This window comes from Leuciscus leuciscus, assembly GCF_965113295.1.
Source record: "Leuciscus leuciscus genome assembly, chromosome: 12".
Classification (NCBI taxonomy): domain Eukaryota; kingdom Metazoa; phylum Chordata; class Actinopteri; order Cypriniformes; family Leuciscidae; genus Leuciscus; species Leuciscus leuciscus.
This window is the reverse complement of record NC_138736.1, coordinates 33,900,134-33,919,079: the sequence shown is the minus strand read 5'-3', so window position 1 is coordinate 33,919,079 and position 18,946 is coordinate 33,900,134. Positions and strand designations below refer to the sequence as shown.

General features: G+C 40.0%; 2 protein-coding genes across 3 annotated transcripts in view; one reads left to right on the top strand and one right to left on the bottom strand.

The window, feature by feature from the left end:
- LOC309511173 (CMP-N-acetylneuraminate-beta-galactosamide-alpha-2,3-sialyltransferase 1-like) overlaps positions 1-18,946 on the bottom strand; it is a 67,765-nt gene that overhangs the window by 33,416 nt on the left and 15,403 nt on the right. The window lies entirely within an intron of this gene.
- Positions 994-18,946, top strand: part of LOC309511172 (CMP-N-acetylneuraminate-beta-galactosamide-alpha-2,3-sialyltransferase 1-like) — a 128,506-nt gene continuing 110,553 nt past the window's right edge. The window contains exons 1-7 of one of the 2 annotated variants that reach the window (XR_014210507.1): positions 994-1,113; positions 2,096-2,414; positions 3,881-4,074; positions 4,840-5,019; positions 10,835-10,880; positions 11,042-11,161; positions 11,769-12,341. Coding sequence is in view for 1 of the 2 variants with exons in the window: in XM_082186283.1 (XP_082042409.1) it covers positions 2,142-2,414; positions 3,881-4,074; positions 4,840-5,019; positions 10,835-10,880; positions 11,042-11,161; positions 11,769-11,936 (981 nt within the window). In the remaining variant the exon portion in view is untranslated. Of the gene's footprint in view, positions 1,114-2,095; positions 2,415-3,880; positions 4,075-4,839; positions 5,020-10,834; positions 10,881-11,041; positions 11,162-11,768; positions 12,445-18,946 lie in introns of those variants that run through there. The other variant, XM_082186283.1, reaches the window with a different exon arrangement.

Genomic DNA, 18,946 nt, shown 5'->3' with positions numbered 1-18,946 from the left:
CATCTCCCCATTTTGGGTAAAAATAGAAAAATAATACCAAAGTACTTTGTAACGTAGTTACTTGAGTAGTTTTTAAGCAAACTACTTATTTACTCTTATTTGAGTCATATTATTTTTCAGTACTTCTACTTGTACTCAAGTAAATTATTACTTAAGTAGCAATACTTTTACTTAAGTACAATTTGATAGTACTCTTACCACCACTGGTTTTTATGGGACAACCCTTATATTTCATTAACCGATAAACGTTATCATTCAATTTCACTAGTATACTAAGTATTAAAATCTGCTTTATACCTTTATAATATATTGATAACCACCATAATAATACAGACGGTAAAAAGAAAAACCAAATGATGATTCAAAGTTCACTAGTTCATTAGTTTTCCACAAGCTGAGGGCGGGGCACATGTTAATTTAAAGATGCACAGTCATACACACAAATACAAAACACCATCATAGTGACACACAAGAATCCGAATAATGCCATAAACATTCATTAAACAATATATGATGTAATATAAACCCCAAATGTACAAAAACTTAGAAGAAACAATTGTTTCTTTAGAGCTGTTTTTTTTATATATAAGAACATTATGTTTTCTTTTTTTTTAAATGATCAAAAATGCTGTCTGTGGCTGGCAACTTAAAAAAAAAAAAAGAAGAAAAAAAAAGAGTTAATATGCCTTCTAACTTGTGCGTACAAGTTCCTATTTCCTCATTGATGCCTTTGAAAATATCTGACCTGTTTCAATTGCTCTGAGCTCGCAGTCTGAATGTGACTGACCTTCAATGCAACAATAACTCTTTAACTGATCAGGAAGATTCCAAGTAGAAAATATCATTTTCAAAAAGATTACTTATTTTACGTGCCGTAGCCTAACCAACCAACACGCATAGGAGCAGCAGGTATTTCCAGGCAGGGGGGTAGAGTTACACACAAGCTCCACCCATACAGCGAAACCTAAATAAAGCAAGCAACGGTTCCAACACTCCATACGCACACACACCATCGGCAGAGTCTTACCTTGCGCCTTACTCTAATAATGTGCATCTAATAACCCAGGATTTGAAAAAAACACCACGCTGAGAAGTCTGAAATACATTACCAAAGTAGGTAAGTCAGTTTTTATTCTTAGGAAAAGTTTTATGAGTAAATTACCCTTGTGAAAAAAAAGTGTACTTTTTATAAAGTGTACTTATTACACAAATAATATACTTTAAAGGAATACACTTAAGTGTGAATTAAGTGTAATGTTTTCGACAGATTTATTGCGTATTATATGTAATTGATTTCAAATGTATTACAGATTAAGTTCAAATTAAATGCAATTAGTTGAAATTAAGAGTGATTTTTTTTTAACAACTTAAGTTGGACTTTAATACATTTTTATATGGACTTTGAGAAATATGGTAAAAGTGTACTTCCAAATATACTGACAACCAATTCATGTGAACTAAAATAAACTTTAATGTCAGTTAACAATACGCTTAAAGGAGAACTCCGGTCAATTTTAACATTGAGCAAATTTTTTTTGTAAATTTGGAGTGCTGTCAATACAGAGAACAACGACTAAAATCGGTGTTGCCTACACCGTGTTATCCTCTTTTTTAAATTTGCACTCTGTTGACTTCAATGGGGCATATTTTAAACCTGCTTTTACCCTCTTAACATCCTTGATGTGTCATTACAAGTGCCCAGCCAATGTGAGTGATTCCTTTAGCGTTAACACGGGTGAATCTGACTGCAGTAGATGTGAAAGATATGAAGAAAAATTTAGTTAATTCGGCCAGCGCTCATACCTGTATTTACACCCTGTTTTCGGTTGAAGTCCAAAGTAGTCGATTGCGAGTTCACGCGCATGATCATAGGTAACTAAACATATGCGCGTGAACTCGACAATCGACTACTTTGGAACACTACAGAACACTGTTTTTTTGCAGTGTCTTTTCTTCTAAAATGCTTTTTCTGGACACCAGGGGTTTGGTTATTGGCGAAATATGACTTGTTTAGCTATCCATATGGTGCACCTTTAGCCCCGTTGTATACGTCTCTTTTATAACTCAATATTAATCACTCTCTTTCCCTCTGTAGGTCTATTATATTTCTGTTTGAAGTGACAAATCCTCGAACATCACTGATGACCATGCTACTGAAACGTCTCCGCTATATCATCGCACTCCTGAGCTCCATGACCATCTTGTTAGTCCTGTACATTCAAAACTCAGCAGTGGTTTTTTTGACATGCAGTTCTTACCATTTTGTCTCCGAGCAAGCTCAGCGCGCATCCCATATCTGTTTGGAAGACCGAGGAAATAGTAGCTGGTTCAGTGAACGTTACAAACCCACTGTTCCACTCCTGCTCAACAGCACCAACAGTGAATTACATGCAAACATCTTCAGCTGGTGGAATGTAAGAAAGTTTGCTTCAAAATAAATATGCATTTACTTGGTATATTCCTACCCCCAAAATGCTCACCAAGGCTGCATTTATTTGATTTATGAAAATATAGTAAAAACAGTAATATTGTGGAATATTTTTAATAACTGTTTTCTTTTTGAATATAATTTTAAAATGTAATTTATTCCTGGGAAACCATGTTTATAACCATGCTTAATATTTTGTAATCACCTTTTAGTTTAATACATCCTTGCTTAATAAAACTATTTGGGCCTATTTAAAAATAACAAAAAACCCATAATATGTTCATGCATTTCCTCCATTTTTAATTTAAACTTTAATGTTTATTAATTGTAAATATTGATTAACATTTAAATATTTTCACCATCACTGATATAGATCAAAAATAAAACATTTATGTCTGTTTTAAACCAGATGTTTAATGTCAAAATACAAATTCACTTCCTGTTTACACCTGGGGCACGTTAAAGGGATACTCCACTTTTTTGGGAAATAGGCTCATTTTACAACTCCCCCAGTGTTAAACAGTTGAGTCTTACCGTTTTCGAATCCATTCAGCCGAACTCCGGGTCTGGCGGTACCACTTTTAGCATAGCTTAGCATAGATCATTGAATCGGACAGGACCATTAGTATCTCTCTCAAAAAAATGACCAAAGAGTTTTGATATTTTTCCTATTTAAAACTTGACTCTTCTGTATTACGTCGTGTACTAAGACCGACGGAAGATGAAAAGTTGCGATTTTCTAGGCTGATATGGCTAGGAACTATACTCTCATTCCTGCGTAATAATCAAGAAACTTTGCTGCCGTACCATGAGTCCAGCAGGCGTAATGATATGACGCAGCGCCTGGAAATAGTCCCCAGCTCTAACTTCCAACGTGACCGGGACTAAGTTTGTCTAACCTATTAGACCACAATGGGTCCAAGTAAAGTCGTTTCAAAATGTGTCCGTTGCAGCTGGGTATACGCAACAATTGAAGATATTAGAAGACATGTTTGTCTTCTCGTCTTGAAATGCGAGACAAATGTTGGATCACAATAAATAGGAACCACAATTTCCACAAATCCCTTCACTCTATTGGGATGTTCTCTTTTATTCTGGACGGCAAGAGCAGTGACTGTAACATCGAGCGTATTTAAAAACGATTTAGATTTGGTTTTTTACACCTTGTCGTCCAATTGTGATCGGATTGACGAAAACTCTTCTTAATATCAGGTGTAAACAGGACCGTAGAGAAAACAAGCATATAAAACAATAAATGTGACTTTTTACAAAAAAACTCATGTTATGGAGATACAGAGCTTCAACAAGCCCCTATCTTTATTCTTCGTTCACAATGCCTCTTAAACATAAGGCACTGCAAACATCTTAAAATAGTACACTCTTATAAACACTTTTACATGATTGAATAATATAGTTTATTCTGGTCCTAACTGATTAAATTATTTCATACAGGAGCTTCAAGATGTACCAAATGTCGCAAACTACACAGAGGTGGTGAACCAGCTGTTTTCTCTCTTTCCTGATGAGGAACACTACTCGGACGCTGGTCCAGATCGCTGCAGAACCTGTGCTGTGGTGGGAAACTCTGGGAACCTCCTGGGATCCAACTATGGTCAACTAATAGACAGCCATGACTTTGTCATAAGGTAACATATTAGATTTTGCCAGACTGAAGGTTCTTTATTGGCATTGATGGTTCCATGAAGAACTTTTAACATCCATGGAAACTTTCCATTAAACAAAAGGTTCTTTATACTGGAAAAAAGGGGTATTCAGATGATTAAAATGTTCTTCAGAAGGTTTTTTTAAGAACTGATCACTGAAAATTTCTTTAAAATTTTTTTTTATTGTGAAGGACATTTTAATCATCTAAAAAGCCATTTTCAACTATAAAGAACCTTTTGTCCAATGAAAAGGTTCTATGGATGTTAAAGTTTCTTCATGGAACCATCAATGCCAACAAAGAACCTTTATTTTATGAGTGAATAATGAAGCTTTCAACCATCAGAATCGATGGAACAATTAATGACAGAGGCTGTTGTTGTTGTAATGATAGCTTGAGAATCTGTTAGGCTATATACGGTAATATATAGAGCAACGTATACCTGTTTGTGTCATGCGTAGCTAATAAGAGATATACGGCATTGAGTCAACACAGTGTTCGTTCACCCCGCTAGATGTGGCGCAGTTGTGAATAAAGAACCGAAACGGGGCAACGCTTCTCTATTGCCTCATTTATATATGACTTCCCAACATTACAGTTGTATGCCTGAGATCAGATGAGATCCCATTAGATCACGTGATTCCAGAGACGAATAAGATGTTATTTAAACTATTTTCAAAAAGATGCCTTGAAGGCTTTTCATTAGAATATCACAAATACCTCAATCTCCTGTGTGTTTTTCTCTCAGGATAAATAAAGGCCCAACAGAGGATTATGAGAAGGATGTGGGAAATAAGACCACTCACCGGATTCTGTATCCCGAGAGCGCTGTGGACTTGAATGACAACACCCATCTGGTGCTTCTGCCCTTTAAAGTTCTGGACATGCAGTGGCTTATCAGCGCTTTCACCACTAAGAAAATCACACAGTAAGAATTAAACCAGAGATGATCATACGTTTAAGAGATACCAGGGTCCGTTGGCTCTACCGTTGGAGAAAGCGTAACACCCAACTTAAATCACACGAGCCATGATAACCAATCACATTAGAGCGCTGACGTACAGCCATTGAATTTCTTTCAGAGATTTGCGACAATGGGCGAATTCCAAATATAGTTTTTGCGCCCTTGAATGGCACTTCGGGAAGGGGATGCCAATTGTAAGGGTGTTCCTAACAAAAGTGAACACGCATAGGGATGCCTCCTTCCGGTTGAAATTTTCCCGATGGCGGCAGACACACATCCAGAGTAGCACGTACGCTCCTCCTTTAGTTAGTGAAATTTACGATACTTGCATTGCCTTAGCCGTTGAACAAGAGTCCAGATGCAGTCTCAGAAGAAAGTCTTGTTGGTTCCGTAAGTCTTGATGGTGTTGAAGTTGTAATCAATTTCTTCTGTGTTGAATGAAGAAATGATGATGAACTTGCGGTGTTAGTTTGACTCTGTTATGGTCGAGGAAGTTACAATGGTTGTAACTTGAGGCCGCTCCGGCTGCGCAGCGGGGAAAGGACTGGATAGGGAGAAGGGAACTGTGCGGATATTCTTTAACCTCCACAGAGGTCACACCTCTCGAGTTTGGCTTGACCAATGAGAAAGGTGCAACTTTCAAAAATCCTTTGTTTGGAAACTGACTCATTCACATGTTTGGAGTAAGCTGGCAGTTTGTGTCCCTTCATGCTCTGATTAAAATAACAAGCATTCAATGTTCAGGGCGTCACACAAGGATTAATTTGATTAGAAGTATGCTCTTCGGGGGTTGTCCACAGAACACAGTTTGCTTTTTGGGCGAGGAGGTTTGCAGGATTATTCATCAACTATAATGAATAATTGTGTGTCTGATTGGTCCAGATGCTACATATATCAAACATAAAATCGATACTGTGAAACTAAGGGCCCTATCATACAACCAGCGCAATGCAGCGCCAGGCGCGACACAAGTGTTTTTTGCTAGTATCAGCCGGACGCAGTTATAATTTTCACGTCCTGCGCCACGTTGTTTAAATAGCAAGCCCATTTGCGCCCATCTGGTCATCTATGGGTGTGCTGGCCTGGAAACGAGGTGTGTTGGCGCGTTGCTATTTTGAGGCAACTGAAATAGACAACAATTGACTGCAGTGGTGCAGTATTTATTTTATTTTATTTTTTGTTATTTAAAGGGCGCATTTGTAATATGCTCCTATAGGCAACTGGCTTTTAAAGTCAAGACAAGTCAAATCACATTTAACCTCCTACGACCCCGTGTCCACATACGTGGACATCACATTTTTGGATGTGTGCGGCATAATACTTAATTCTGTGTAACTGGAACATGTTTTTCACAAACGAGAACACTTATACTGCCATCTGGTGGTGTCAGGAGAGAAAAAAATGTAACATAAATAATGTCAAGATGGCGGAGAACACAGGCGAAATGTCACGCAGGCACATCAGACCAAAACGTCCACAAGGTAAAAAATGTAATAACATTTCATTGTTGATTCTTGTTAAGTTATGCATAATAGTGTTGTATGATTAAAATGGCATGCACATTTGACAAACTTTTGTAACAGGAAAGATTTACTAGGCTGCTAAACTTGATGTCCACATATGTGGACAATGGGACTTAACTTCGATGAAACTGTATAAGAATGCTAGCAAAAAAAATTAAAATTTGTAGTTGCACTGAGCTTCGTGACGCACATTGACACACACACACACACACTCGCGATCGCGCGCGCACACACACACACACACACACACACACACACACACACACACTCTCTTGCTCACTCCCGATCGCGCGCACACACACACACACACACACACACTCTTGCTCACTCGCGATCGCACACACACACACACACACGCTCACTCGCGCGCACACACACACACACACACACTCTTGCTCACTTTTTTTGGGGATATTTTTTTTATTTGGATATAAATTTTGTTTTTCCATATCAATGTTCAGAAGTGGTGATCAGTTGACAGCTCCGCCCCTCTCTTTACCAGAGTGTCCAAGACATACGGCCGCAGGTCAGATGAAACGACCACAAAGTCGATCATCGGCCTCTGGCCTAGGGTGTCCTGGTGCCACCCCAGACAGCAACATAGTATCAGCCCAGATCTGGCCCAAATCTGGTTAATTTGGATTCCATACGGTCCAGATGTGGGCCGGATCTGGGCCGACACTATGTTGCTGTCTGGGACGTGCACTGATGGACACCCTTATGCTTGAACATGGTGTTCGTTATGGACAAGCTGTAACTAGCACAGAAGTCCAATGACAGAACACAGCTCGGGTTCAGATCAGGGGGGCCGTTCCTCCCAATCACGCCCCTCCAGGTGTCACTGTCGCTGCCCACAAGGGCGTTGAAGTCCCCAAGTAGAACGACGGAGTCCCCAGTCGGAGCACTTTCCAGCACCCCTCCAGGGTCCAGGGATCGGGTCGTCGAGGCCCCCGCCTTCGACTGCCGCCCGATCCTCTAAGCACCGGCCCCTTACAGTCCCTCCTATGGGTGGTGAGCCCACTAGAGGGCGGCCCCACATCGCTTCTTCAGGTTGAGCCCGGTTGGACCCCATGGGGGGAGGCCCGGCCCACCAGGCGCTCTCATACGATCCCCAACCCCAGGCCTGGCTCCAGGGTGGGGCCCCAACTAAATTTTCGGATCCAACTCACCTGGGCTGAGTTGTGGGTCATGAGCTGTGGGTCATGACCGAAAGGATAAGATCCCGGATACAGGCAGCCAAAATGAGCTTTCTCCACAGGGTGGCTAGGCGATCCCTTAGAGATAGGGTGAGAAGCTCGGTCACTCAGGAGGAGCTCAGAGTAGAGCCGCTGCTCCTCCACATCATGAGGGGTCAGCTGAGGTTCCCGATGCCTCCTGGACACCTTTCCGGGAAGGTGTTTCCAGGCACGTCCCACTGGGAGGAGACCCCGGGGAAGACCTAGGACACGCTGGAGGGACTATGTCATCCAGCTGGCCAGGGAACGCCTCTCAGGCACGTGCACACATAGACATAAAAGGGGGCTTGAGCACCTGCCCTTTTTATTCCTGGAGAGAAAGTGCCCTTTTTTCTGGGGTGCTTTTTTTTTTGTTTTGTTTTTTTTAAAAATAATATATATTTCTGTTTGCGCACAGCTTCCCTGTCAAACAAATATATTTATTGAGGAATAGTATATCTAAATATCAGGTAAGGAGTTCTGAAGCGCTCCCTCTCCCTCTCCCCCGATTGTTAAACCCGATTGTATTGCTTCCGCTAAAGAAAATAGTACGCTCCGTCTCTACGGTTAGAATCCTGTGAGTCCATAGCAACCCTCTGTTTTTCATGGCAACGGTCTGTTATACTCCGCACAGCGGTCTCTTATCAAGAAATAAGACATTCTACATTGGAATTCAACCAAGCCATGTAATAAAATAAGTTAATAAAATAAGCATATAGCACCACCAGGTGATATGCTTTAGTTATTTTGTTTATCCTAAAATACCTGCATTGCCCTGTCAATTAGATGCAAATGTGCGCATTTTAACTAGTTGACGCCTAATTTGCATACAGAACGTCCTCAGTTAATGACTTCTATCAAGAGTCTTTCCCCCTGAAATTTAGAAATCTAAATTGGTGAATTTAGAAGAAATCTACAGATGCAAACAGATGGAGGATACACTCTAAAAAATGTAGTAAATCTGAGTAACTGCATCTGGTAGCCTACATTAATAAATAAAACTGAGTAGAAATAAGTTAACATTAAACATTACAAATAACAATATTTATAAATTAACTTTTTATTTATGAGTAATTTTACTTTTTTTATTTCCTCTAAACCTTTATAAAATAGTATTCCATACAACCACAAATACATGACATTGGCTTTTATTGAATTTTTACTCAATTATTTTTGTAAGTTTAATTTTAAAGTGTTATGTATTCTGATAACACCAAAATAATTAAAACGATGTAGTGCCTTGTGCAAAAATAAACAAATTATTAGTAAAACACGCCCCTCTGCTTGATGCAGTTATTTAGGTTATTCTAAATATAAAGAGTTCAGATGAAAAAGCCTCTAAGTGCCATCTGAAATTTCCTTCTATAATGATCATTTTTATCAAGCTTGTATGTTTATGTTCACTTATTTCACATAACTGGCAATGAAAATTACTTCTTAATTGTCATTTAAGTTAAATTACTGAACTTAAATATACGAGCTTGAAAAAAAATGCTCATTTTAGAAGAAAATTTCAGATGGCACTTAGAGGCTTTTGCATCTGAACTCTTCATATATACTTGAAACTAGTAGCATAGAAAATGTTTTCAAAACATGCACATTGTGGAATGGTTTCCTTTGCTGCTCTATAAACCTAGTGAATACTAAGGAGACCATGGTTTATGTGTAAACTGATTATTTTGTAGACATCTTTTGAAAATGAAACAATTGCGTGAGTTTGAGGAAGATAAAATTAATTAACTTTTTTTATTATTTTTTTAAAAAGGAAGTCAGAGTTGTGTTAATATATATACTTTTTTGTTTATAAAAAGAAAAAAAATACGTATGAGAAGTGCCCTTTATTTCACTTGAGCCCCTGCCCCTCAAAATGTCTGTGCACGTCCCTGCGCCTCGGTGTCCCCCCGGAAGAGCTGGAGGAAGTGTCTAGAGAGAGAGGGAAGTCTGGGCATCTCTGCTTAGACTGCTGCCCCTGCGACCCGGCCCCGGATAAGCGGAAGATGTATGTTTGTATGTTCAGAAGTTATACAAGAGTAACAACGAAAAATGTTCAGGCACTGGCTGTAAATAAAAGAGATTTGCACTTTGTTACACAATGGTGTATTGATTTTTTTCTGTGAATACAGACCCGGTGTCCACATATGTGGACATCATTTTTTTCAAAAAGTGCTTCATGTTCAAAGATAATATCTGGTTATTATATTTATTGGTCCCTCCTAACCCTAAAAAGCTAGAAGAAATCTAAAATGCACGCCAAACCAAAGCTCGGGTCTTAGGAGGTTAATCATATAGAGCTTTTTACAATACAGATTGTTTCAAAGCAGTTTTACAGAGATAACAGGAAAATAATGCAACAAAGTTTGTTTCCAGAAGAAAATAGCGTAACAGTCCAGCTTCAGTTCAGTGATGTTTCATTTTTGTTGTAAAAAAGTTATTAATTTAGATCATTTATATATAGGCTATAGCTGCTCTGGAGAAAACCGTGATGTCATCGTCCAGCTCAGTTCAGTTCTCATATAATGGTGTCAATGCAGGCAGATCAATTGTTGAATATTCAATTAAATGTCCCCAACTAAGCAGGCCAAAAGCCTATGGCAACAAAGGTGAAAAAAGGCGAACAGCACTGGGAGTGGGAATGGGAGATGAGATTCTGGTTGGTTTATTTCACGTTACGGCCAAAACACACCCATTACTCATTAAGAGAATAGGGACAACTCTTTTAGACCATGCGGTGCGCGACGACTATTTTTCCAGTCGTTAAACGAGTAAAAGTGGATTCGGATGCCCTAAGTGCACTTGCGCCGTGCGCTTTAGACCATGTGCTTAGATAATTCAAATAGGGCCCTCAATGTTCCTTTACCTAAAACAATGTATTCCTTAACTAAAAAATACTTAATAATACTTAATAATAAAAAATAATACTTCAATGCATTTTGTATAGTAATTTCAGTCCTTTTGTATTTATTAAAACTAACAATATGGATATTTAATTTTAAATGATTTTTTTAAATCAGAATTTTGATCTAAATGTATTTGTTTACTCAGAACATACAAAGAAGTTCCATCTACAATCAAAGCAAGTCAGGACAAGGTGAACAACACAGACCTTATCATGAAATCAACCAATCAATCAATGACAAAATTGTTGATCTTTTTTCAATATGCATAGTTGATATTAGCATCACCTGAATGAAATCTGTCATAAATGCACGTTTCATAAGTGTCCTGTTTTATTTCTGTTGTTGTTTTTAGGTGATGATCCTCCACCCTGAATTCATAAGATACGTGCATGATAACTGGGCAGAAGGTCATGGCAGATATCCATCCACTGGTTTCTTAGCGCTGATATTCGCTCTTCACATCTGTGACAAGGTAAAAACTCCCATTCTGCCGGTTCAAACGGTGTGTGGCACAGCTCCAGTGCGGCATTGAGGTTGTTTTTGAGGGAGTGTCAGTTTATACAAGCATGAAGGATCTAAAAGTATAAGAATAGAACACCTGGATTATAAGTATTTGACTGTGGGTGTTATCATGAATAGGAGACCAGTGCAGACTGTTTAAACAAAAACAAAGGGCCTTTCATAAAAGTGTTAGCATTAAAACAGTTAGCACAGTGTATGTGCACTGTATCTGCTTGAAAGTAAAACTGTGACATAAAGATTTATAGTTTAAAGTTGTATTGTGCGATTTAAAGAAAAATATGAGTAATAGAGTTATTATTATGTGAAATAAAGTCACATTGTAAGATATTTAAAACTACTATTACTTTAAGCAAAGTAAAAAACTGGATTCCATATTTTTGCTAAATAAACAGACAAAAAGAGAATGAATTTAATATTAAAATTAGAGGAATTCTTTTTTTCACAATTTTTCTAAAAGTGGGAGTTTTAGTTTTTGCATTTTATTGACTTGAAATAGTTTTTTTTTCTTTTCTTCATGAATAAGAAACTTAACGCACTGATAACTCTTTCTCTTACAGGTGAATGTTTTTGGGTATGGAGCTAATAGTGACAGAAACTGGCATCATTATTTTGATGAAACATTGACTTCATTTCAAAGCAGCTCTCATGGTGGAGACTTCGAAAACCAAACAATCTATCAGCTCAATCAGGAGAACAAGATTTCGATGTACAAGGGTTTGACATGATGTAGGTTCTTGAGGAAACACTACCTTTGTACTGCACAATATTGCGTTGCAATGGCGCAGCAGAGACTTTCAGTTCAGATTCATCCCGAGAGGTGCAAGAGATCAACAAGAGTTTAATCTGAGCTCCACTAGCAGCACCAACTGAATCTGTGGCATTAGCGGATTCATTTTTCGGTCCCACGTTATATTAAGTGCCTTCACGTACTGACATTTAAATGAATATTTGTGTACATACATGTTTTTACTTTGTAGTTATTATAATACATGCAACACACATTTTTTTTGACTTGATTCTACAATGTTAAGTGGGTGAAAAAAAACCCTCCTTAATCTCGCCTTCATGGACAAAAATGGGCACCCATAAGAATGAATGGGAAAAACTGTAATTCAGAGCATATTTTTTTTGTCAAATCAATAGATCCAACACAATGCATATCATACATACACACAAATGAAGGGGTGATCCTGTACTGTACAACATTCTCAATGTGGCAAACACTCACACTCACACACAAAACAATCATTGAGCCTATAACAGAGCTGGGTTTAAAAAAAAAAAAAAAAAAAATTAAAAAAAATTTTTTTAAATTTTTTTTAAATTTTTTTTTAATTTTTTTAAATTTTTTTTAAATTTTAAAAAAAAAATTTTTTACATTTTTTTTATAAAAATTCACTCACACATACAAAAACTAAATGTAAACATTATAACTATGATTATTGTTTGTTCTTACCTGTTTATTCTTACCTAACACTTACTTTTTTTGAGTTATTGTTATATTTATTCTTACCTGCTTGGTACCAATTCGTTTTTTGAGTTGAAATAAATTATAAATGATTTACTACTTTGTCTTTTCCTTATAGCATGGTGATATTTGTCTAAGCATATTTTGGCATCTTTGTATAGTCTCACCTAACACAGTTATATATATATATATATATATTTTAAATGACAATTTTAACTTGTGATAAAGTTAAAAACTTTTAGGTTAAATTCATTACAACAGTGGTTTATAGAGTTCAGCCAGAGCCCGTCTACGGAGAGCCTGGCCACTCCCTATTAAGTCCTAATGTACCTAATTTTGGTTGTAGTTCCACCAGAGTTCCACTGGGGGCGATAGCCCATGAATGCAAAATGAATGGGAGTCTATGGCGCTAGACGGCTAAATTTGTCTCTTTCACCCGATTGTCGTTGAGAAATCTCATATTTGATTGTAGGTTTTGCAAGTTCAACATGGGTTATAGGTCGAAAGTTGAATGAACGAGTACTTATGTCCTTTCGATTTCTTACAGGTTGAGTTGTTGTTGCCCATAACACGCTAGCATTCTGCTAATGAACGCTGATTGGTCAGTGAAGGACTGATTACGACCAGAGATACCGCTTGATGGCATCTTGCGTGTGTGTATTTTCGGCGTGGTCTTTTAAAACAAAAAAAACAAAAACTCTTCTAGCACGTGTATTTACCTGTGTCAGCTGTGTTGTCGATGCCTCGAGAGAAAAGAAAGTGCAGAGCGCAAAAGCACCAAAGTGACTGAAGGATTGCCGTAAAGCAGTATCTGGTCGTACGATGTGTATGACGTCATTGACATTTTAAAAGACTTTTTAAAGCTAATAAGTGACTCTAAAAAATCTAACACAAAGCAAGGTGTAATTTATTTACATCTCCTTTCGAATACAACATTCAAATTACCACAAAAAAATTGATATCCTGAGAAAAGTGGATTTTGAGGGGTATAGCGCCATAGACCTCCATTCATTCTGCACTCGTACTAATTATCGAAGGATTCGGACGTACATATAACAGTACGTGATAGAGAAAAAAAAAAAAGTATGTTCGAACTGTCAGTATTCATAAAAGAGTAGGCGAGAAGTTCCCGGATGGCTTACTGCTTCCGGACAGATTTTCGAGTGCTCATCCGATGGATACTTTTCTATCCCAGGAGGCCACGCGAGAGAATACGTCATTATCAAACATCGCAGAGATCAGCGACGCGGGTGCTTTCAAATGTGAGTAAACAAGGTTCCTTGTGTAGGTGGCCAAGATGGCGCTCTGAACGTGCTTTGAAGAGCTCCGCAAATTCAAACTAATAATTCGATTTGTAGTGCGGTAAGAAAGACTGTTTAACTTTCTTTTGGTGCATACGAGGCTTTTACTACAATTATAGTGATTGAAAATGGGAAAATCTGAAAAAAGAAAGAACAAGAATGTATGTCAAGCCAAAGCTAATCCTGCTAAAGCTACATCGACAGAAAAGCAAGTTTCAAACAAACTTTTGAGTGACAATTTACATGATTACCTCAAGTCAGAAATGGATTGTGCAGATATTATGCCTGCTGAAGTAGTTTTCCCTCCTCTTCCTGAAACGTCATGTAAGTCTCCTGTTATAAAACAGCGGAAGATAGAAAGCACTGATACCGCTAATGTCCTCTCACAACTCAAAGAACTCTCAATTCTAATTGTAGCGACAAATTACCATCTTGTCACTTAGAGGTGTTTTTAGGGCTATCTGACGCGTGGTTCCAAACAAATACACTTCCAGTCCAATACTGCATTTATCTTCTTTATTTGTCTCAGTTCGGATGCTCAAACACATTGCAATTATCAGTTAGCATGTCCTTACATAATCCTGACACGGTCAAAAATAGTTTGCTTCCCCATTACACCTGACGTCTCTTGCTCTGATTACCTACCGTATATACCCTAAACCCATACTCCACCCAGTGTTCTCCAGTGGAACTACAACAGACTCTATTTAAATAGAGCATAATGGCTCTTACACTAATTAATAATCGTTCTGATGCCCTGGAACGAATGGTGGCAGAGAATGCACGAGCGATCGTGAGCATGAAAGAGACCGTTAAAGGGATAGTTCACTTTGAAATTAATTTTTGGTATGTTTTAGCTTACCTCAAGGGCATCCAAGATGTAGGTGTCTTTTTTTCCGCAGTAGTTTCAATTTTGATATTTTTAGGTCAAACCGTTCTTGTCTGTCAGTCATATAATGCAGGTCTATGGTCACGGTCTCAAAACACAAGCACAGAGTCCAAATTAAAACAATTCCCCGTCGTCCAAATTAAACAATTCCCCATCGTAAGTACACATTGATGGCCTAAGACACGAAACGAGCGGTTTGTGTGAGAAAACGAACAGTATTTATATCGTTTTTACCTCTTATACGCAGACATGTCCGAGTGATCTGATCTGACGTGTACGCAGACTGGTGCATAGATATATAAACACTAGATGTCGCCTTGTCTACGGCAGTTCATTGGAACGAATGTCTTTAAGGCGACATCTAGTGTATATATATGCACCAGTCTGCGTACACGTCAGTTCAGATCACTCGGACATGTCTGCGTATAAGAGGTAAAAACGATATAAATACTGTTCGTTTTCTCACACAAACCGCTCGTTTCGTGTCTTAGGCCATCAATGTGTACTTACGATGGGGAATTGTTTAATTTGGACGACGGGGAATTGTTTTAATTTGGACTCTGTGCTTGTGTTTTGAGACCGTGACCATAGACCTGCATTATATGACTGACAGACAAGAACGGTTTGACCTAAAAATATCAAAATTGAAACTACTGCGGAAAAAAAGACACCTACATCTTGGATGCCCTTGAGGTAAGCTAAAACATACCAAAAATTAATTTCAAAGTGAACTATCCCTTTAAAAAAAACACCAAACAGATAGCCGACGTGAAGACAGCTGTTGAGTTTGAATGTGCCGAAGTTAATGACGTTAAAGGTAAGCTCGGTGTAACGGAGACACAAGTGAAGAAGATTTATTTCTGAAAAAAATAAATCTCTCAAAATACTTTGAAAAAAACTCTCAAATATATCTTTTGTGCTATCAGTGTGAAAACATTTTCTCTAAAAAAGAAAAAGTGTTTCTCTCAAAGCGCTTTTCTTTGCTCTCGATGCAATTTCTTGCTCTCATGTCAGGATTTTGTTTTCGCTGTGAAAATTGTGTCATGGGCGGGGCCACGTTCCTATTGGCCAGTCGGGTGAGCATCGTCTTGTCCTGGGAGTCGAACTGAATCATTACACCATTGTTCGGTTCACCGGCATAGATGCCGCCTCCTTAGTTGAGCACGGACACTCCAATGTTTGGGTAAGATGATGACACACACAACTCCATGGGTAGCTGGCTGAGCAAGTTCAGCATCACTGAAAATTAAACATTAAAAAATAGCACTCATATTCATGAATGAATGTGTATTATATATTTTTTTATGTTCTATGAGAAAATACTTTCTCTCAAAACTTTTTTTAGTCTCAAATATTATTATTTCTTGCTATTGGTATGAAAACTTTTTCTCTCAAATATTATTTTTTCTCTCATGAATTGCTTTTTTGCTATCAGTGTGATTACTTTTTCTCTCAAACTTTTTTCTTTCTCTCAGATCATTTATTTTCTCGCATGTAATAAAGACACAATTCTAGCTCCATAGTATACAAGCGAGCAGCGACAAACCTAGAGGGATCATCTTTCAGTTTACCTCGCGCTTCTCCCGTGATGCCATTTGGCGGGGAGCGAAGGATTCTCCTTTTCTCAGGAATAACAACTTAAAATTGTCTGAGGATCTGTCCCCGACAGAAAGAGAAAAGAGGAACAAACTGTGGCCTCTCATGGACAAAGGGACAACAAGCGGGGATACTTTGTAGGAGGAAGGGCTTTTGTGGATGGCACCGAAAATTTTCCACCAACCTGAGTTTCCTTCTACGATTGTTCATTTAATTGCTTCACTATGTAGTAAAACGTACTCAGTTACCTAACGTAACCTCGGTTCTCTCTAGAAGAGGGAACGAGTATTGCGTAAGTTGCTTACGCTACGGGTAAAGTTGTCTTTTCTCGAGATCTGAAGCCAAAAAAATTATCCTTAATTTTGTATTTATTGTCAACGCAGTGCGGCAGACAGCAGACCATGGCAGGCTGTATGAGCGTGCTCATTGGCTGTCCTGCGGCAACTGCAGCAGCCTACCAGTGAGCCCTGCGTGACGTCACGCCCAATGACGCGCCTGGCCCGCCAGAATGGGTGTGGCTAGCGTGTATAAAAGAGGGGCTCACAGGCAGGAATTCTGGTTTTCATAGACTGAAGCGAATAAGCTCGTGGCGCGACACGGCAGGTTACGTTAGGTAACCGAGTACGTTCTCTTACGAGAGGTTCTCTCGTATTGCGTAAGTTGCTTACGCTACGGGAACCCCTTGTCAACGCCGTGCGTGCCGAGCATCAATGCATGATTCCCAGGGAACCCGGGGAAAATAACATGCGAGAACAGGCGGCCAGCAACGCGGGCCCGCACTAATACATCAGCGCATGATGGGGAAAAATACACAGCGGAACCACCGGTCTGTATAAAGAGACTTTTATCCCTAGTGCAGCTTACCAGAAAAGCTAGTAATACATAGGAGTAGTCTGCGCATAATAGATGGGCAGAACATACATCCCGCTTAGACTGATAACAGTTTAGCCTGCAAGGCGGGGACTTCCAGATTATAAAATCTCACGAATGTGGAGGGGGAGGCCCAGCCTGCCGCCATACATATGTCGTGAATAGAAATCCCGCTAGACCAAGCCCACGAAGAGGCCATGCCTCTGGTGGAATGGGCTCTGATGCCCATAGGGCACTGCAGGTGTTTGGACGCATATGCAGCTGCGATTGAGTCCACTATCCATCTGGACAGACTCTGTTTCGAGGCGGCGAGACCCTTGGTGCGCCCACCAAACGAAACGAAAAGCTGCTCGGAACGCCTGTAGGCGGCGGAGCGTGTGATGTACACTCTCAGCGCCCTGACGGGGCATAGGAGGTTATCACTATCATCACTGTCGGATGCAGGCAGAGCCGACAGGGAGATGATCTGCGCCCTAAAAGGAGTGCCAATCACTTTTGGGACGTAACCATGTCTCGGTTTAAGGATGACTTTCGAGTCATTAGGTCCGAACTCGAGACACGCAGGGCTGACAGACAGCGCGTGTAAATCCCCCACGCGTTTTACTGATGCCAGAGCTATCAGAAAAACGGTTTTAAGCGAAAGGTATTTCAAATCCACGGAATCTAATGGTTCAAAGGGAAAAGCTTTCAGGGCCTCCAAGACCAAAGAAAGATCCCAGATAGGAACCGAGGGGGGCCGCGGGGGGTTCATCCTCCTGGCTTCCCTAAGGAAGCGGATAATGAGCTAATTTCTTCCTATTGCATGGCTGCGCGTCGTCTCAGCGAACGCTGCGATAGCCGCAACATATACTTTGAGCGTGGAGGGGGACCTGCCCTTGTCCAACAGCTCTTGTAGGAAGGAGAGCACCCGCGAAACCCCGCATGTGCGTGGATCCAGGCTCCTAATGGCGCACCATTTAGTGAACACTGACCATTTAGACGCGTAGAGTCTTCTCGTGGAAGGTCTGACCACAGGCCAAAGACCGGTTTGCCCTCGAACAGAGCGCCCCAACCTAAGTTGGATGCATCCGTCGAGATAACTTGCGCCGCTTGAGAGAGGAGATCTCTCTTGACTGGGATCGGCCAGGGGGGTGAGTGCGACAGCCTCACTAGCTCTGGGTACCAAATTTGGTTCTCCCATCGTGGGGCTATGAGGAGCACTGAGTGGCGTGTTTTCCCTGACCCTCTTTATTACCTGTGGTAACAGAGAGATCGGAGGGAAAGCATACAGCGGGCGGCTGGGCCAGGTTTGGGCCAACGCATCCTCGCTTTTTGAGAAAAACCTCGGGCAATGAGCGTTGTCTTTTGACGCAAATAGGTCGACTTCCGCCCTGCCGAACAGGTGCCACAGCAGCTGGACTGTCTGAGGGTGCAGGGACCATTCTCCCGGGGGAATGTTGTACCTGGACAGTCTGTCTGGACCGACATTCAGGTGGCCAGGCACGTGCGCGGCTCTCAGCAAGCACAACAAGTGGTGAGCCCACACTAGAAGGCGCTTCGTCAGATTGCAGAGATTTCTGGATCTTCACATGGGACACCACAGACATGTTGTCCGAACGGACTAGTACGTGG